Source organism: Gorilla gorilla, chromosome 8, assembly GCF_029281585.2.
Source record: "Gorilla gorilla gorilla isolate KB3781 chromosome 8, NHGRI_mGorGor1-v2.1_pri, whole genome shotgun sequence".
In the NCBI taxonomy this organism is placed as follows: domain Eukaryota; kingdom Metazoa; phylum Chordata; class Mammalia; order Primates; family Hominidae; genus Gorilla; species Gorilla gorilla.
The window spans coordinates 105,110,655-105,132,246 of NC_073232.2; the positions used below are offsets into that span (position 1 = coordinate 105,110,655).

Below are 21,592 nucleotides of genomic sequence, written 5' to 3' on the forward strand. Positions count from 1 at the left end.
TATAAGTTTAAAACCTTGCACATAAAGAACTTTTTTTTTTTTTTGGCTGGAGTTCAGTGGCCCGATCTTGGCTCACTGCAACCTCTACCTCCTGGGCTCAAGTGATTCTTGGGCCTCAGCTTCCCAAGTAGCTGGGACTACAGGCATGTGCCACCAAGCCCAGCTAATTTTTGTATTTTTAGTAGAGACAGGGTCTCGCCCTGTTGGCCAGGCTAGTCTGGAACTCCTGGCCTCAAGTGATCCACCCGCCTCGGATTCCCAAAGTGGTGGGATTACGGGTGTGAGCCACTGTGCCAAGAACTTTAAGATAGATTGAAAATTATTATTTTTTGTCAAGTCTCAAAGGACTTACTCATCTTATTGGGAAATGGTGTGAGCCATATTCGTGCTGCATTTGTTCCATCCTGCCATGGAGCAAAACTAGGGCTGAGGGTTGGGGGCTATTGGTGGGGTTGAAGTGAAGAATGCTGCATTGGTTTGCCATTGCTGTATAACCCATCAGTCTGTGGCTGAAAACAACAGTCATTTAGTATTGCTCTTGTATCTGTGGTTCAGTTGGGGCTTGGCTCATCAGAGTGGATTTGAATAGGCAGTTCTGTTTCAGGCTGCTGCAGCTAGATGAAAATATGTACTTTCCCCTGAAGGTCTGTGGACCAGTGGGGATGACTCTATCTCATGTAGCTCTCAGGGAATGCTTTTCTTAGGTGATGGCATAGTTGCAAGAGGACAAACAGAAAAATGCCTTAGAGGCTTTAGAAAGTCCAGGCTCAGAACTCACACGCTGTTATTTTAGCTTATGTATATCACTGGCCAGCAGAAGTCACATGGCTGAGCCCAAAGTCATGGGACAGGGACAAATACTGTGCCCACAGTGAAGTACTGGCAAGGGTGTGGATGCAGGCAGGGGTGACAAACTGATGCAATCTATGACAAATGCCATAGATTGTAGTTATAGCATGCTTTGAATGCTACATTTTTAAGAGAACAAACTTCAATTTTTTGTCAGAGCTTTTAAAAAAGTCTGATAAAAACAAGAAAATAAAAATAAAAAGCTTCTTATGGAAGAATGTCACTACTCATTCCTTTAAATATTGTCTTTCTTGTATTAAGCAAGAAAGCTGAGGCTAAACTGAATTGAAGAAGATCGAATGCAAGTGGTAATGGGAAATACATGCCCGTTAGTTCTTTAGGCCTACTTGGGGCTGGTTGTAGGGCACATTTTCCTTTGCTATTTTGGGCCTCTAGTTCATGCACTCTTTCTTCCTCTCGGTGGCAGCTAGCCTTCTTAAAACCCTGACATCTTCATTCTCTTTCTTCCTCTCCATCAAAACCTATTCTGCAGAAGGGATCTAGCAAACTCATTCACAGTGAGGCATAAGGAACTGAAAAGGAGTAAGATCTAAATGCCTCCAGAAGCATTTGTATTTGAACAAGAGATAAAAGAACTAATGGCTCTATCTCTAATGGAGGAAATTGACACAGCAAAGTAGAGAAGCAAAGGAGATAGACAGGGCACCAAGGAATTAGCCTAGTGACCTCAAAATCACATCCCATAGCACATTTCATTTTTCCTGGGCAAATTACCTCCTTGGGTTTGTGGGCAAGCCCTTGCCCACAAATACAAATGCTTCTGGAGGCATAGTTGCAGTAATAAATAGGAATGTAGCTTTGGTTATGTATTTAGCATAAATAATATTAATATATATGCCTTGTCAAATCAAATGCATTTAATACATTTGTATAGTGTAATGACTGTAATTCCTACATATAGTTATTGTCTTTGAGAAACGAGTGAATAAATATAGCTGGCACTAGGCAGGAACTTTCCGAACTGTGTCAAGGTTAATAATAAGTAAAATGTTATAAGTGGAGACAGGACAGCAACAGCTGCGCAACATTCTTGGAAGCAAAGACTTTGATAGCATGAAGTCAGACAGTGAGCTTGTTTTTGTTGCTCCTTTGGGTGAACAGAGAATCCTTCTAATAATTATAAGGAAAACGGTATTTTTTTTTTTTTTTATAAATTACAACAGTTTTTCACTCAATATCTGACGTCTGCCGCTGGAAAATCAGGGGCCTGTTGAGCGATGTTGGAAGAGGAAACAGATCAAACCTATGAGAATGTCCTGGCTGAGATTCAGTCTTTCGAGCTGCCTATTGAAGCTACTTTAAGGTAGGGCACCGTTGCATTTTATTGTGTCTTCTTTAGCGGTGATAAGGTGGTCCTTTACCCTGCTTTTTATAATTCTTTATAAGAGTAAAAAATATTCTTGCAAAACAGTTACAGTTCTGTATATACTTAATCTCAAAGTTTTCTTATCCTTAGAGAGATTACAGGACATAATTAATCCATTTTATTTTGCATGTTTCCTAACTCATCACCATAAGATTAAAAACTATGACTTTCAAATGATCAAAAAGGACCTCAATCACCTCCAAATAAATTTATATGAGGTTTCAATTGTTTTCTTTAACATATCACTTAGTGAAAAACATTCAGAACAATTAGATATATCAATGAAGCCAATTTACATTTGGGTGGATATGAGTCATAGGAAAAAATGTAGACCATTTATTTGTATTGTAGCTGCTTTCTTGAGTGTATGGTGACCATTCAGATATGTATTATTTTGTTTCCATATAAGGCTTATTTATTTTTTCTTTTTTAACATTTTCTTGGATACCAATATATAAGGTTTGAAAATAGCTTCTTTGGTAATGTGGGTATTAATTTTCACAGTTCAAGAACAGGATTAAAATGAAAAACTATGTGTCATTGTGTTCAAAGGGCAGCTTTTAAAATTTAATTCTCTATGTCTGCCTGTCTCTGACAACTATCAGTGTGGGAACAAGATATTCATCACTGAATTTGATAGTGACAGTCAATAAATATTTGTTGACTAATATTTGTAGATTAAGTGGAAGGATATGTGTGTGTGTGTATCTGTGTGTGTGTGTGTGTGTGTGACCTCTTCATTCTCAGAAAGGCCCCAGGGCCAAGAGCTTCTAAATCCACTAAAGTTTAAACCTGAATAAATTTCTCCCAGCTATTTAAATCTTATTTTGCATTAAACATAGTTTGAATATCTTCAAAGGTCTTAGGGTAGTGTTAGGGACATGGTAAACAATTGAGATTTGTTGGTTGATTCTTGGATTATCAATATGTAGGTATAGTTGCAAAATAATTACAACTCCATTATAACTATTACATATACCTTTGTCTTATCTGAGCATCATAAATATTCTGTGAAAAAGAGCTGGTAATTTTCAATAGCAGAAATCAGAGCTTTGTAGCAATGGAAAACTCAACAATTTTTTTCCATATGGGGCATACTTTAAATTGTACCATTGCCTTCTAAAACTTGTGCATCCACCTAGTGGCTAGGTAGGTGGTCAAGTGCCAGGTGCTACATAGTTAAGTGCTAGATGCTAGGTGGCTAAGTCTAAGTGGAAACAAGAGAAAGGGTGAAGGGAGCCTAGATGTGTTTTAGGCCATGGCCTCTGCTCCCATTGCTGCTTCAGAGCCCTTGGCCTTCACCTTGTAACCCTTTCTACCTCTCCCCGGTCTCACAACACTGGCCAACATCTACAGACTTTGTCTGTCCTTAGAACTAACCTGTCGGCTAGTCTGTCTCTGGTGTTGGACTTGACTTCCTTTCTTGGTGCTTGGATCTTTTTTACCTTCTCTTCTTAGGAAAAATATCCCTGGTACCAATCTTGTACCTTGTCTTTCTACAGCAAAAAATCATTTAGATTTGGCAGCCACAGCACTCTCTCAGCATCACCCTCAAGGGCAGAGCCTGCATAGATATGTTCCCCGGGTGCTACCCTGTCACGACCATGCAGTGGGCCTAAAATGCCAATTGTTAGCTTAATGTTTGGGTATAAAAAAGGGTGAGAACACTCCTTTCCAAAGGCTACTGTTAAAACACACTGATGTTATTTTGCGGGGGTAGAGTGAAGTTGCAACCCCCTAACAAGCCTTTATCTGGGACAGTATTCAACAAAAAGCTTTCCTAATTTTCTAAAGTGTTCATCTAATAAGTTGATTAGATGAAGACTTCTTAGATTGGCATTTGATGCCTTTCCATACATATGTACGTGTGTCGCTGATTTTCTACTGTAACTGTGCTTAAGGAACACATCAGTTCATGTGGCCAAATATGAGGGTTGAAAAATAATGACAGGACTCTCATTTCAGTCAAACTAGACTCTGCTATTTGACAATATGCCTCCTGGAGCTTAGGGTTCCTTTCCCCTATTATTCGCTCTTCTTTCTGCCTGCTAAAACCCAACGTATCTTGCAAGGCATAGCTCTAATGCTCTTTCTAGTGCTACTTACCTAGCTGCTAGGTGCTAGGTATTGTGGAAACTCTATAAAGGTTACTAAGATATAAGTAAGACACAGGCCCTGCCCTCAGGAATCTTTAGCCTGAAATGGTTATAACATAACACACACACACACACACACACACACACACACACACACACAAGCCAGAATAAATGCTCTGAATTCTTTGAAGCCTCTCCTATCTAGATGTGAATATTCCATTGTGAATCCCCATCTAGATGTGAATATTCAGTTGTGGAAGCCCCTAAGAATGTGATTCATATGAGCTCATGGGCTAATGGTGAAGAAAATACTTACCTTTCTAATAAAAATGAAAAGAGGCAGTCCAGCAAGAATGTCATCATTTCAGCAAAGAAGAGAAGGAGGAGGAAGTATTTTAAAACACCAAGCTCTGGCTACATGCAGTGGCTCATGCCTGTAATCCCAGCACTTTGGGAGGCTGAGGTGGGAGATCGCTTGAGGCCAGTTGAAGACCAGCTGAAGCAACATAGTGAGACCCTGTCCCTATAAAACACTTTTTAAAATTAGTTGGTGGCTTGTGCCTGTAGTCTCAGCTACTCGGGAGGCCAAAGGGGGAGGCTCAGTTGAGCCCAGAAGTCAAGACTGCGGCGAGCTGTGATCATGCCACTGCACCCCAGCCTGAGTGACAAGAGTAAGACCCTGTATCCAAACACAAAACAAAACCAAAACCAAAAGAAAACTATAAGCTATAAGGGTTGAGAGGGTGGAAAAGGAGTTTGGCTGGAGGCAGCTGAAGGCCCTGCCTTGAGGCTCCGGAATGAACAGTGACAGAAAGGTTAGGATACCGGGACTGGAAATGCAAGAGAGAAACATTCCCAGGGAAAAGCTTGCACCTGGGAATTGAGGTAGAGAGAATACTGAAGCGTTTACTTACGTGTTTTTCCCTGTAACAGAAAAAAGGCATTGCTTTGACAAATATTTTCTGCTGTAAAATCCTGAACTCTGTTAGCTTCCTTTCCCTGCCCACCTTGTTTTGCAGGTAGCCAACCTGAGGTGGCCTATTTGAGGTCAGAGTTCATATCTGGGCCAGGTGGAGTTTGCTCCCCTAACAAGGTGAGCTCAGAGAGCTCAGTGACTCAGGACTCAAGAGATGGTTTCTACCAGTGTAATTCAAGGGTAACTGAATGGCATTTCTTTTGCAGAGCATCCAAACCTTCCCGCATACTCATTCCCACACATCATCTGGGAAAACAAGTCTCTTCTGTCTCAGACGTCATGAGTGGGTTGTGGCGACCAAGAGTCATTGTCAATGGCCTATAATGCCTTTCACCCCACCAGGCTGTGTTCTTCCCACCTCCTGACTTTATACATGGCTACTCCCAGGACAAGCTTCTTCCAGATGGTCCAGCTCATTTCCTGCCTGACTTTCCCAATGAGCCCTTGTGTTGGCTCCTTTGGCCCTCTTTTTGAAAGAGTGGACGAGAATCAGATGATTCTGAGGTCTTGCATTTGTTTTCATTTTGTGTGTGAAATGGTATTTAAGGCCCATAGCATTAAGTTTGAAGGAAAGATAGTTTCAGGAGAGAGCTGAGACTCTATACTTTTCCCAAGGTTTATTTGCATTGCCAATGAAACATCCATTAAAGCCATCTCAGCCAACTATAGAGTTTGAATTGGGGAAGAAAATACCACGGTGGAAAAGTGGAATTTGATGTTAGCCATGCAGATGGCGACTGAACTTAAGAAAAAAGGGAGAAATGTAAAGGAAGGCCTACTGTCAGTGCCTGTGTTGTCCCAGCATGGTTTAGCTTTGGGCATTCAAAATCCCCTACCTAGGCCAGGCACGGTGGCTCACGCCTGTAATCCCAGCACTTTGGGAGGCTGAGGCCGGCTCACTTGAGGTCAGGAGTTCAAGACCAGCCTGACCAACATGGCAAAACCTCATCTCTACTGAAAAATACAAAAATTAGCCAGTCGTAGTGGTGCACGTCTGTAGTCCCAGCTACTTGGGAGGCTGAAGCAGGAGAATCACTTGAACCTGGGAGGCGGAGGTTGCCGTAAGCCGAGATCGGGCCACTGTACTCTGGCCCGGGCGACAGAGTGAGACTCCTCTAAAAAAAAAAAATCCCCTAGCTTGCAGAATATTGGTAGGCTGAAACTTACGGGCAGGTAAAGTCTGCAATTAGTTTTGCTGCCCTAATCTTTTTGCCCTGGGCATCACTGTTTTCATTGCATTGCAACTACAGGCTAATTTCCACTGGATGTTCTCATTCTGTTTAGGTTTCCTGATTTTCACTGTAGTCTCTCCATTTGGTGTAGATGTGCCTGGCTCCTTGCCAGCTCCTTCCGCTAGGGGGCGTGACTGTCCCTGGGAGACTTAATGGCTGTCCGGGGCCATGTTCAAGGAAACAACATTAGTCCCTGTTTTACTCAGTATTATCAAATTCCTTGCACAAGGATGGTCAATAGGTTTCAAGTAGCATATCGATTCAATGCATTGGGAATGGTTGCCTGAATCTTCATACTGAGGATGATCCTGATAAATTAGTGACGGTAGCTATGGTCCTAGGATAGGGTAGTAGCAGTGTTCATAACATTTATTTACCATATTCACACTAGAACTTCCTGCTGTCAGGCATCACCCATCAGACCTGCTCCCATGGATACTGACTCAGACCTGGATGTAGCCTGGGGCTCGTGATGCCCCTTGGGGTCCTGCAGGTGTGTTATTAGCCCCGTAGAACAGGTCCTGAAGTCACAATGTCTGAACCGACTTGGGTTCAGAAGTCACAGCATGTTTTGTGGCTGTAGCTGAGCCTGAGATGATAAAATCATGGACACATTGTAGGGTACTGCAAAGTTAGTGGGAGGTAGAAAGGTGGGGGGCTGTGGGGCAGGGGTGGATGTCTAAAGAAGGCCCTGCAGAGGGCTGGGAAAAATAGGAGGAAAAGGGAATTGTACAAGATGACGTACCAGAAGAAATTTTTGTAATTGTTTTATGATAACATAATTGTTTTACACTTGTATTCACAGACTCTCTCAGGCACTTTTCCAAAAGCTGACCATGAAGTTTTATCAGTTTAAGAGCAAACAGGATATCATATTTCTTTGACTTTAATGTTTTTAGGAATAAAGATAACGTGCTTTTAGGAAAGGAAAGAAAACATTAAAAAAAAACCCTAAACTGAATATACTATAAAATCTTAGAATGACATACTAAAACAAAAAATAAGTAGTTAAATTTAACTGTGGATGTTCTAGAATGTTCTTGCTATTTATATCTTTATAAATGTAAGATTTGTATTAAATCTTATTTTATCAAGTATATTCATTAAGATCAAAGGTCTAGATTTTAATCTGGACTGAACATTTACTACTTGTATGATTTTGGCCTTAGTTTCTGAAACTATAAAGAGGGGATTATGATAAAACCTATCTCTAATAATTAGTGTCTATAAGGTGCTTAGCATAATAGTTGGCTGGCACAGAGTAAATAATAAATATTAGTGTTGACTATTATTGTCTAGTTTCCATTTGGGATGGATATTCTAGTATGACTTAATAAATATATACTTTAGAGTCCTGAAGTAAACAATCACGCATAACACCTTGAAATTCTGAGCAGGTGTGAAATATTGAGTTATGTAAATTTTTTAAAACTTTTTTTTAATTTGACAAATAATAATTGCATATATTTAGAGTGTAGAACTTTTTTTTTTTTTTTTTTGAGACAGGGTCTGTCTCTTGTCAGTCAGGCTTGAATACAGTGGCACAATCTTGGCTCACTGCAGCCTCTGCCTCTTGGGCTCAAGCAATCCACCCATCTGAGCCTCTTGAGTAGCTGGAACCACAGGCGTGTGCCACCACGCCCGGCTAATTTTTGTATTTTTTGTAGAGACGAGGTTTCGCCATGTTGCCCAGGCTGGTCTTGAACTTCTGAACTCCAGAAATCCACCTGCCTCGGCCTCCCAAAGTGCTGGGATTACAGGTGTGTGCCACCATACCCGGTCTATTTATAGGGTATAATGTGACGTTTCACTGTCTGTTTACAGTGTAGAATGATTAAATCAAGCTAGTTATTATATCTATCACCTTACATATTTTTTTGTGGTGAGAACACTTAAAATCTACTTTGAGCAATTTTGAAATATGCAATATATTATTATTATTAATTATAGCCACCATTCTGTGCAGTAGATCACCAAAGCTTATTTCTCCTGTCCAACTGAAACTTTGATTAACATCTTTGATTAACATCTTTCCTTTTCCCATCTATCTCTCTCCTCAGCCTCTGGTAACTACCATTCAACTCTCGACTTCTCTGAGTTCAACTTTTTTAGATTCTACATATAAGTGAGATCATGCGGTATTTGCATTTCTGTGCCTGGCTTACAGTAATGTAAATTTTATTTTGGTTGCATTATATGCAGGGGAGAGAGGTGTCAATTTGAAAAATCACATTCACTAATGCTTATATTTTATACTAATGCAATATCATGACCTGATTTAATCTCTAATGAGAATAGTATAGTGTTCGACATAAAAATGGAGTCCAGAGAAATTGTTCAGAAATAAATTTGGGCCTAACTGTGACAGAGGCTTGCTGCATCTGTTGCACCTCCAAAAAGCCTGGAATGTCTTATGAGACTCAGCTATACAGTTAACCAATTTTTGCTGGACATTTAAGTGATATCATTAGCTATGTGATGTTTATCGCAACACTAGATAAAACTTTAAAAACATTTTTATGTTTAGGAGCCAAATATTCCAACCAGGGGGACAGTTTTGCTTATTTAGTGGTTAAGTGAATGGGTTTTGGAACCAGAAGGATATGGGTTCAAATTCTGCCTTTATAATTACTAACAGAGCTGTTGAAAGGATTAGTTGAATTAGGCATGAAATGTATTAATGAAATGTAATGTCTCATAGCAAATGCTCATTCACTCATTCATTTAGTAAATAAATAATAATGGCACATTTACAATGTGACAGGCAGTGGTCTGGGTGCCGTTGATACAGCAAGATCAAGATCTGGAAAGTCCATGCTCACAGGGAGCTTGTATTTTAGTGAAAAGAGCCAGAAATACACCAATAAAAAAGTGTTAATAAGTGCTATGAAGAATAAAAAAACAGGCCGGGTGCAGTGGCTCACGCCTGTAATCCCACCACTTTGGGAGGCCGAGGCAGGCAGATCATGAGGTCAGGAGTTCGAGACCAGCCTGGCCAACATGTTGAAACCCTGTCTCTACTAAAAATACAAAAATTAGCCGGGTGTGGTGGTGCACGCCTGTAATCCTAGCTACTCAGGAGGCCGAGGCAGGAGAATTGCTTGAACCCGCGAGGCGGAGGTTGCAGTGAGCTGAGATCACACCACTGCACTCCAGCCTGGGCAACAGAGCGAGACTCTGTCTCAGAAAAAAAAAAAAAAAAAAAAAAAGGGTAAGGAATAGGAAGATTTAGGGATGCTAATATCCCTAGCCAGGGAGTAAATGTCAGCTGTCATCATCATCATCATCATCATCATCATCATCATCTTCATCATTTCATTAGCTACATTTCGAATCCTATTTTGCCAAGAGGAGAGAGAAAAATCGGACAAGGGAGAGGAAAGGGAGAAAGGGCAAAGGGCAGTAAAGGAAGGCTAAGCAGGGAAAGAGAGAGGAATAGAGAGTGCATTGAACAGGATGACGAATCAGAAAACCAACAAGGAGAAGGAAGGTAAGAGGAGAGAGCAGGGACAATTGCTTGTCTTATAAACTGGTGGTGGCGGTGGAGTTGGTGGGGTTGGGGGGTGTGTTATTTGAAGGAAAGAGAGAATGGAACTCAGAGAAAATGATATTGTTCTTTAACTGCTCAGTGGACTTTAAAATGTTTAGTTTTGAGGGCTTTCAGGACATTTTTCTGAGGGCAGGGTTGGCAACATAATTTGTGGGGCCCAGGGCAAAATGAAAATGTAGATTCCTTTTTCAAAAATTATTAAGAATTACAAGATGGTGATGACAGGGTATTGAACCAAAGGCAACTGTGTAGGTCACACACCATGAGCCAGCCCTGTCTGAGAGCTTAATACATGAACATGGTACACAGCAAACATTTAATAAAAATAGTTGTTGAATGAACAAAACCCGGGGCTAGTTGCTTTTGAACTCCTCTGAGGACTGGCCCGTATTTTAGAAAAAAACTGATTTTATTTGGCTTCAATTTCAAATTTCCTTCTATTGTTCTCCACCGTGGGGTCCAGATCTTTATGGAACAGCCGATTCCTGCACAGGGTTTTACAGCAGGAATCCTCCCAGACCAGCTGGGCTTTGTTTATTCTCTTGCACTTACAGAGTGTGGCCACTTGGGGTCACCACACCAAAAAGGCAGAAGCTGGAGGAGGGCCCCTGTGACGGTGGACATCTGAAACGAGTGGCTAAAAGCCACGGGGAAGGATTAGTTTATCAGAGCCAATGTATAAAGACTGCCTGTACTTTACATTTTGATACAGTTCTATAATTCTATAACAAGAGCTCTAAAACTCTTTAAGAAACATTTGAATGATGTAAAGTTTTGAGAGGATAATGACAGGGTTCCCAGGGGTGAGGAGGGGAATCTTTTTGTAAATGTGTACCCTACCTCTAAAAGCATGCATTTGGCCGGGCGCGGTGGCTCACGCCTGTAATCCCAGCACTTTGGGAGGCCGAGGCGGCGGATCACAAGGTCAAGAGATCGAGACCATCCTGGCCAACATGGTGAAACTCCATCTCTAGTAAAATACAAAAAATTAGCTGAGTGGGCCGTCGCGGTGGCTCCCGCCTGTAATCCAAGCACTTCGGGAGCCCGAGGTGGGTGGGTCACAATGTCAGGAGTTCAAGATCAGCCTGGCCAAGATGGTGAAACCCTGTCTCTACTAAAAATACAAAAATTAGCCGAGCGTGGTGGCTGGCACCTGTAATCCCAGTTACTCGGGAGAGAACTGCTTGAACCTTGGAGGCGGAGGCTGCAGTGAGCCGAGACTGCACCACCGCACTCCAGCCTGGGCGACAGAGTGAGACTCTGTCTCAAAAAAAAAAAAAAAAAAAAAAATTAGCTGGGCGTGGTGGCACGTGCCTGTAGTCCCAGCTACTCAGAAGGCTGAGGCAGGGGAATCACTTGAACTTGGAGGGCGGAGGTTGCAGTGAGCCGAGATCGCGCCACTGCACTCCAGCCTGGTGACAGAGCAAGACTGTGTCTCAGAAAAAAAAAAAAAAGGAAAAAAAAGAAAAACATGCCATTTATAACATTAAGCTTAATACGACAAGTATTTGCATGTGGATCATTCACTTATTAATTGAGCCCCTACTATATGCAAGGCACTGGGCTGGGCAGTGAACAATACAGGCATCGTCCCTGTGCCTGATGTAGGAGCAGTTCCTGGAAATGGAGACAGACTCAGTGATTTGTTCACCACCATGATATGTGCTTCCAAGGATGAGTGAGCACTGCTCCCAAGGACAACGAAAGGCGCTTGCCTTAAAAGCGCAGGATCCAGAGGGTTCACTAAAATGGGTCTGGAACCAAGAATCCAACCCAAAGACATGTTCCTGTTTCCCTCTCTACAAAAGCAGGAAACATATTTCAGTTGGTTTACATCCACCAAGCATGCAGAAAACCCTGATACACAATCAGGTTTTTTTTTAATGATTAGGAAAAAGAACATTTATGTGTCTGGTTTTTATTTTTATTTTATCAAAGAGGAGGCTAAAATGCTGGGCTCTCTGGCTTACTAGCAAATGCCTGATAACCCTAGTCGCCAATGCTAATGTTGATTGAGCTCTAGGCTAAACATAATACATATATTATCCTCTTTAATCCTCACATAATTTGGTGAGCTAGGGATTCTTATTGTCCTTAATTCACACTTGAAGAACGTGAGCCTTAGTCAAGTTAAGTAACTCCCTGAGGCCTAACATCTAGTAAGAGATGAGTTGGAATTTGAACTCAAGTAGCTAAATGCCAGACCAGAGCAGTTGCACTCTACAACCTCATTCTGAGGGAGGCGCTTTCCCAAGACAGGTCATTAGTCTGTAGATAAATGGTGCAAAGTTAAGTTCCTAATGACTAAGAGTTTATTTACAAGTCAAATCCTTACTTTGCCAATTACTTTTATACCGGACACAAAATGCATCTCCTGTCCTGCTGGTCTTCCTGGTGTATCTTTCTTCTTCCAGGAGTCCTGAAAAGAGATTTTGGATTGATCTCTGGAAGTCAATATCCACTGCCAAAAAATAATTCCACATGCATCTGCAATCTGCCTGTCTGTGCCCTGCTACTCCGCAACCTTCTCAGTGCAGACGTTAAATCATTCACTCCTTGGGGCTGGGCGTGGTGGCTCATGCCTGTAATCCCAGCACTTCAGAAGGCCAAGTCAGGGCGATCACTTTAGGGAAGGAGTGTGAGACCAGCCTGGCCAACATGGTGAAAGCCCATCTCTACTATAAATACAAAAATTAGCTGGATGTGGTGGCATGTACCTGTAATCCCAGCTACTCAGGAGGCTGAGGCAGGAGAATCACTTGAAAGTGGGAGGCAGAGGTTGCAGTGAGCCAAGATCGCACCACTGCACTCCAGCCTGGGCAACAGAGAGAGACTCCATTTCAAAAAAAAAAAAAAATCATTTATCCCTTGGATAGGCTTCCCCCACCCCACATTGACATATTTGATATATCTATGTCCATGATTAAAATGTACAGTTAGGGCCGGGGACGGTGGCTCATGCCTGTAATCCCAACACTTTAGGAGGCCGAGGTGGGCAGATCACCTGAGGTCGGGAGTTTGAGACCAGCCTGACCAACATGGAGAAACCCAGTCTCTACTAAAAATACAAAATTAGCTGGGCGTGGTGGCACGTGCCTGTAATCCCAGCTACTCCGGAGGCTGAGGCAGGAGAATCACTTGAACCCAGGAGGCGGAGGTTGCAGTGAGCCAAGATCACACCATTGTTACCCAGCCTGGGTAACAAAAGTGAAACTCTGTCTCAAAAAAACCAACCAAACAAACAAAACAAATGTGCAATTAGTTATTTAGGACATTTAACTTTGAATTCTTAGCTAAAACCTCCAGGTACTCACGGAACTGTCAGAAGTCTCAGAGGGAACCAGCAAAAACTGTTTCAGAAGGAGAAGTGGTAAATGGACTTCCTTCCATGTTCACTTGAATTTCGGGGAAGATACTGCTGCTTATGTTGAAGTAATCTCTATGGGCAGGTGTTGAAACAGGCCTGGCCTGAGGAGTGCCTAAGCAGGGCTGGTTTCCCAGAGCAGGGGCACTTGGAACCAGCTTTGGAATAAAAGGTATCAGGACTGGTGAAGAAAAAGGGTAGAGTTCTAGGGAAGGAATGATCAGGAAAGTAATTCCCCAGCTGGAGACGTTGGTCAAATAGGAAACTGGCCTGTGCCACATGCCCTGCTCTCCTCATTTTGCTCATTATCATAGTTCACCGCAGCCTCGAACTCCTGGGCTCAAGCAATCCTCCTGCCTCAGCCTCCCAAAGCTCTGGGATTATAGGTGTGAGCCACTGTGCTTGACCTAAGAAGTTCTTGAGAGGGGAAAATAACCTTTTGAAAATTGAAACTGAAACATAAAAAAAGAAGACAAATTTTATCCCCTCCCACAAAAAGAATGAAAAGCTAGGTCTCTCTGCAGGAAATGGAAGACTGTCTTAGCTCAATGGATGTGTATAGCTGGAATCCATTGCTCTGAACATTCCAGATTAATAGGAAGGAGGGCATTAGCAATGTTTTATAGGGCCCTTCCTAAGTTTGGTAGGCAGTGGGTCCCACTGATGCTCACATTCTAATCCCTGGAACCTGTGAATATGTTATTTTTACATGACAAAGGGGATATTGCATATGTGATTAAGGTTAAGGACCCTGAGATGGAAGATTATCCTGGATTAAATGGTTGGGTCCACTCTAATCATACGGGTCCTTAAAAACTGAGCATCTTTTCCCGCCTAAGTCAGAGTCAGAGGAAGATGTGACCACAGAAGAATGGTCAGAGAGATGTAATGCTGCTAGCTTTGAAGATGGAGGAAGGGGGCCACAAGCCAAGGTATGTGGGTGGCCTCTAGAAGCTGGAAAAGGCAAAGAAACAAATTCTCCCGCAGAGTCTCTAGCAAGGAACACAGTCATGCTGACACCTTGATTTTTAGCCCAGTGAGACCTGTGACAGACTTCTAACGTACAGAACTGTAAGATAATATGTCTGAGTCATTTTAAGCTACTCAATTTGTGGTGATTTGTTAAAGCAACAATGGAAAACTCATACACCATGGGACAGCAATATGAGGCAGACACTGCTATTGTCATTTACAGTCATTTAACTGACATATAAAAGAACTAGGTTCTTGCCCAATGTCACACAGCCGTCAAGTGATATTAATCCAAGAATTAATGTCTTTGGACACTGGTCTTCAGAGCTCATGCTCTAACTATTGCACAATACCACCTCCCAGGATGTTTGTGGGGAGGAGGCTGGAGGTAGGTTTCAAGTAAAAGCTCACTGAGGGTGAGTGAGTTACACAGCTGGATAAAGAGCTTGGTTGACTCAAAGGGAAGCTTTTCAAAGCCCTGGATTAATGTAGAGCGGAAAGTAGTTGTTCCTCAGGCTAGGTTTCCATTCTGTTCCTGTTTAGTCTTCCTTCCTCCCTGCTTTGATCATGACAAACTGGTTTACTCAGTGTCCTACAAACAGGTCATTAAGCACGACTTTTTTCTACACTGATACCTTTGTCCAAGCCTCCCTGCCTCTCTCTCCCACCTCCCTGCTGCTAACCCGCTTTCAAGAGCTCTCACCCCTTCTCAACCCAGCCACTCTGACCTGGTGGCACCTGGGTTCAGGGACTTTGGTATGAATTACACATCGCCCTGGGCCCTTTTTTTTTTTTTTGGTATCTTTGCCATCAAGTGTTTTAACTTTTCATCATTTAATTTTTTATGTCGCTTATAATTTATTTCCAAGTTGACTGGCCGCTGTGGACTTCTTGCAGGCGGGGACATGAATCCACCTGGAGCGGTCTTCATGGTCAACTGGGATCTTTATTCGTTCCTAAAATAAATCTTACTATCACATGCAATTTTGCTTTTCGTGAGTGCATGTTTTCCTTTCTCTGACTCCCCACGACCCAGAGTACATCAGGCCCTTGTTAAATGTCCCCGTGGCTCTTATTACAGATTCAGGGTGATGATCTGAGTGTCCACCTTGCTGATTACTACGGTACCCCCGCGTGTGGCACAGGGTGTGGCACACACAGAAGACAAGGATATATGTTAAAGCCCAAAGGCCAGGCACAAGACGCCCAGGAGGGACTAGCCACGAGAGAGGGCAGGAGGCCAGTTGGGTACCCGGCCGCCGCCCGCAGCCCCAGCTCACAGCCCCCGCTCACTCCTGCAGGTGCGGGGGCGGGAGCCGGGTCGCGCGCCTTCTGCCCGGCGTTCCGCGCGCCCCCGCGCCGCCGGCGCGAGCGCCCCGCCCCCGCCCCGCCCCTTCGCGCTCGCGCCACTTGGCGCTCGCCCCCGTTGTTCCCGCGGCGTCGCGCCTCGCTGGCTCCTCAGCTTCCAGCCAAAATGGCGGAGAACAGCGAGAGTCTGGGCACCGTCCCCGAGCACGAGCGGATCTTGCAGGAGATCGAGAGCACCGACACCGCCTGTGTGGGGCCCACCCTCCGGTAAAGATCTCATCCCACCGGGACTTCGGCCCCCCGCCCCGCCAGCCGCTCCTCACGAGCCGGGCGGGGCGTCCGCCGCCGGCCGCGCGCGAAGCTCCCCGACAGGTGGTGCGCGCGGGGGCGGGCGGGGGCGCTCGCGGGTGGCGGAACTCTAGCCGGTACCCGGGCGGGACCGAGAAGGCGGCTGCACCTGTCGGCGCGGCCTGCCTCCACCGCTGTAGCTGTCACCCCGCAGCCGGTGGGTGTGGCTGCTGCAGGGTCTCTAACCCCGGGCCCCGCGCTGCGGCCCCGCGTTCTCCTCCTGGCTGCGGCCCCCGGGCCCGAGGACACTCCTGGGGCCTGCCCCCGTCTCGCTCGTGGCGGGACTGAGGGCTGCTTGGCCGCGGGCATGCCAGGCTAGGGTCGACAGCAGGCACCCGCCGTGACGGAGGTGCCAGGTCGCGCGCGGGTGGAAAGCCTGGCGCGCCGGGCTGCCGCGGGCGTGGGAGAATTGAAATTGAGCGGGAGACGCCGGCCCGCTTTCCCCCTACTCCCCCGCGCGGCCGGAGTGGGCGAGAAGAGAGCGTGGGCTGGAGAAGAGAGCGTGGGCTGGAGGAGAGCAGCTGCTTGCTGCTTGGGAACACGCTAGGGTGACCCTGCGCTCGCGGGATCTAAGCTGCTTTGGAGGCAGAACAGCTTTTACTTATTTACAAACATTTCATTAAAATTGCATTAATTTTTCCGTTTAAATCGAGTTCATCCCCATTCATTTTAAGAATAGTACTAGGTAATGCATATTCCATGCCAAACTGAGTACCTGCTGTTCCGATAGAATATTATTAGCCAGGCGCCGTAATGAGCCATGGGTTAGGTTAGGCACTGTCTTCAAGAATAAGTTCCTTTTACATATAAGGTTTCATATTTTGGAGTGATAGTAATGATAAATGAAGTTATTATTCACTTAGGGAACTTGAGACTGATTATGCTTTATCATTAGTATTCTTCAGAATACACTTCCTAGAGTAGAGCGCTGTACAGTTTGTGGACCTGTGAATATAGTGTAAATTGAAGCCAGTTCAAGTTATGTAAATACACCTTGCCCTTAAGAGTCAGGAGGCCTGGGTTCTTGTTTTGCCCTAATTCTGCCTCTGATGAAATGTGCAGTCATGGAAAAAAATTATTTAACCTCTCTGGATCTCGGTTTCCTTATTTGTAGAATGGGGAGGGGAGAGTATTCAGATGCCCAGGAAACTCAGAACATTAGGGACCTTGCCTATTTGTTCACTACTGTATCCCTATCACCAAGCATGTGGTAGGCATGTTATAAATTTTTGTCACATAAGGTTTCTGCTATGATATGATAATGCATAATTAGTGCATTTCCTTAATTTTCCAACATTATTATTTCCTTTAATAAACTGTATACTTGGTAATGAAAGAAGTAAGATTAAAAGGAAGCTTTGTTTTCATCACTGCATCTTGAAACAGAGTGCAGTGTGTGATAAAGTTACTAGAGTAGTTTATTTGTGAAAATAGTACTGGTTATGAAGGAGGTGCTTCATCCTAGGAAAATGTGCTAGGTAGTGTCCTTGAAAAAAGATGAAATTAACTTAGAAGAAAATTTTGAAATATATTGAGAGATTTTTGGTACACTCAGGAACAGAATATGTGTATTCATAGTGTTAGTCTGTTCTCTTTTGCTGGGCAGTTGTTTCCACTGGCTCATTTTGTTTGAACCCACTCTCTTTTCTTTAGCAATCCCTGGTGACTCATGCTTATCCCATATATATGTATATTTGTGTCTCATTTATAAGCAGACGCTTTTTGCACACATATAGAGGGTACTGCTAGCAGTCTTTTCTCTTGAACATTGTTTAAGCTACTACTATTTTTTCCTTTTTTTCAGGTTTCACGAAGTGAAGTGTTAATATTGCATTTTTAAAAACCATTTATTATGGAAAAATTTTAAATGTTTAAAAAAGTAAAATAGTGTAATGAACCACCATGAACTGTCATCTAGCTTCAATTCATTCCCTGGCCAGTCTTGTTTGATATTTTCCCTTATCTACTCCCTATCATCTTGGATTATTTTGAAGGAAATCCAAGACATCAATTTATTCATAAATATTTTAGTATTAAGATTAATTTTTGTTGTTATTTCCTAATTATCTTTTAGCTGGCCTGTAGACTTATCATTTTATTTATATTGTTTTTTCTCAGCGGCAGGATTTTTCAGCCTGATCTTTTCCTGAGAAGCACGTGATAAACTTTCCGCAGGCCCTGACATATAACATGGTTCTTTGACCACAACAGAAGTATATTAGAAATCAATAGTTAAAAAAAACAAAAAAACAAAAACTATCTGGAAAATTCCCAAATATTTGGTCATTGACTAACACACAAAAAATAAAAGAGAAATTAGAAAGTATTTTAAACTGAGTAAAATGAAAACACAGCATATCATTTGTGAATGCAGCTAAAGAAATAGTTAGAAGTTTATGGCACCAAACACCTCTGCTAGAAAAGAATGGCTTCAGCTTCTAGCCTAAGAAACTAGGAAAAGAGGAGCAAATGAAATTCAGAAGAGTGGAAGAAAGGAGATGGTAAAGATCAGAGTGGTATTCAGTGAGACAGAAATACAGAAAGTCAGTGAAACTCAAAACTGGTTCTTTGAGGAGACTGTAAAATTGATAAACCTTTAGGGGTAGAAAAGGAGATGATACAAATTAAAAATAACAGGGCCAGGCGCGGTGGCTCACGCCTGTAATCCTAGCACTTTGGGAGGCCGAGGCAGGCAGATCACTTGAGGTCAGGAGTTTGAGACAAGCCTGGCCAACATGGTGAAACCCCGGCCCTACTAAAAATACAAAAAAAAATTAGCTGGGTGTGGTAGCACACGCTTGTAATCCCAGCTGCTCGAGAGGCTGGGGCAGGAGAATCGCTTGAATCCGGGAGGCAGAGGTTGCAGTGAGCCGAGATTATGCCACTACTCTCTAGCCTGAGCGACGGAGCGAGACTCCATCTTAAAAAAACAAAAACAAAAACAAACAAAAAAACCCAAAACCAACCAACTAACCAAACAAACAAAAAAACGGGAGTGAGAGAGGTTACGTGACTATAGATTCTACAGACATTAAAAAAAGGTTAAGAAATATTATGAATAGGCTGAGTGCAGTGGCTCGTGCCTGTAATCCCAGCACTTTGGGAGGCTGAAGCAGGAGGATTGCTTGAGCTCAGGCATACAAGACCAGCCTGGGTAACATAATGAGACCTTGTCTCTACAAATACAAAAATTAGCTAAGTGTGGTGGTGTGTGCCTGTGGTCCCAGCTACTCGGGAGGCTAACGTGGGAGAATTGCTCAGAGTCTGGTTCGTTAAGGCTGTAGAGAGCTGAGATTGTGCCACTGCACTCCAGCCTAGGCAACAGAGTGAGACCCCCATCTCAAAAAATGTATATATATTATGAACAACTTCATGCTCATATATTTGGCAACTTAGCAGAAATGGACAAATTAGTTGAAAGATACAAAGTATTATCAAAGTTCACTTAAGAAGAAATAGCTGAATAGCCCTGTATCAATTAAAGAAAGGGAATTTTGCTGTTACAAGCCTTCCCCAAAAGGAAACTCTAGGCCCAGATAGTTTTACTGGTGGATTCTACATCTTTAAGGAATAATTAATGCCAATTCTACAAAGACTTTTCTGGAAAATTGAAGAGGAGGGAATATTTCCCAGCTCATTTTGAGGTCAACATTAACCTGATACCAGAACTAAAGAAAGAAAGACATAACTAGAAAAGGAAACTAAATCAGTATTCCTCATACACACAGATTTTACAAAATTTTAGAGAATTAAATCCATATATGTGGATTTAAAAGTATAAAATACATCTATATAAAAAGTGTATTCTGTATATGTATATATGTGTGTGTATATATATGTGAAGAATACATCATGATCAAGTGAGGTTTATTTCAAGAAAGATGCTTAACATTTGAAAAATCAATGTAACATTGTTCACCATATTAAACAAAGAAAAGTTGTATGATCATATATGTGGAGAAAGCATGGACAAAATCGAATATTAATTCCTGATTTTAAAAACCCTCAGAAACTAGTAATGGAAATTCCTCAGCTTAAAACAGGGCATCTATGAAAATCTAGAGCTAAATTGTGCTTAGTGATAAGAGTCTGAATGCTTTTCCTCTAAAATCAGGAATGAGGTAAGGATATTCATTCTCACCACTTCTATTCAACACTGTACTAGAATGTTGAATATAAGGCCGGTATAATAAGACCATTTAAAAAAAAAGCATCTAGTTTGGAAAACCGTCTTTATTTGCACACTGTGTGATCATCTATATAGAAAATCCTGTGGAATGTACAGAAAAGCTACTAGAACTGATAAGTGAGTTTAGCAAGGTTGTAGGAATCAGGTGGATATGCAAAAGCCAATTGTGTTTCTCTGTACTAGCAACAATCAGAAATTGAAATTTAAAATTTGATGGTATCAAAAATATGAAATACTCAGGGATAAATCTGACTAAAGATGTGGAAGACTTGTATGTGAAAAATACAAAACATTGCTGATATAAATTAAATTAACATTGCTGATACTAAACTAAGTAAGTGGACACATACTGTTTTCATGGATTGGAAGACAGTATTGTTAAGATGTCAGTTTTCTCCAACTTAGTCTAGATATTCAAGATAATCTGAATAAATCCCAGCAGAATGAAAATTTATAGAAATTGACAAGCTGATTCTAAATTTCATGTAGAAATGTAAAGGACCTAGATTAGCCAAACTAACTTGGTAAAAGATGAACAGAATTGGAGGACCCATAGACCTGATTTTAAGATTTACTATAAAGCTACAGAAATTAAGACTGTGGTACTAGCATCAAGATAAACAAATAGATCAGTGAAACTTAATAGAAACCACATAAATAGATTAACACAGTCAATTGATTTTCAGCAAAGATGAAAAGGCAATTCAGTAGAAAGAGATAGTCTTTTTTAGTAACGGTGGTGGAAAAATTGGATATCCTTACATAAAATAATGAACTTTGATCCATGCTTTGCACCATATTTAGAAATTAACTCAAAATGAACCCAAGACCTAAATGTAAAATGCAAAACTATAAGACTACTAGAAAACATAGGAGGAAATCTTTGTGACTTTAGGATAGGCCAAGATGTCTTAGATACTGTTTGCAAAAGCATAATACATAAGAGAAAAAAATTGATAAATTGGACTTTATTTATTGGACCAGAATTGAGAATATCTAGTCTTTGAAGAAGCTATTGAGGTTGCAGTGAGCCGTGATCATGCCTCTGCACTCCAGTCTGGGCAACAGAGTGAGTCCCTGTCTCAAAAAAAAAAAAAAAAAAAAAAAAGAAAGAAAGAAAGAAAAGGTGAGCCATAGATTGGGAGAAGATATTGGCAAATTGCATATCCAATAAATAAATTGTGTCTAGAATGTATAAAGGAAGTGTTTGAGACTGAATAATAATAAAACAACTCAAAAAATGAGGCTGGGTGTAGTGGCTCACACCTGTAATCCCAACACTTTGGGAGGCTGAGGCGGGTGGATCACAAGGTCAAGAGAT

The 21,592-nt window shown here is 42.2% G+C and overlaps 1 protein-coding gene across 10 annotated transcripts in view; it reads left to right on the top strand.

Moving 5' to 3' along the window:
- The first annotated feature begins 1,360 nt into the window (after positions 1–1,360).
- EXOC6 (exocyst complex component 6) overlaps positions 1,361–21,592 on the top strand; it is a 225,331-nt gene continuing 205,099 nt past the window's right edge. For 3 of the 10 annotated variants that reach the window (XM_055352497.2, XM_055352504.2, XM_055352503.2), the window contains exon 1: positions 15,853–16,001. In XM_055352497.2, coding sequence (XP_055208472.1) covers positions 15,901–16,001 — 101 coding nt within the window. In that variant the 5' untranslated portion in view covers positions 15,853–15,900. The other 7 variants (XM_055352495.2, XM_019035381.3, XM_019035382.2 and 4 more) reach the window with 6 other exon arrangements.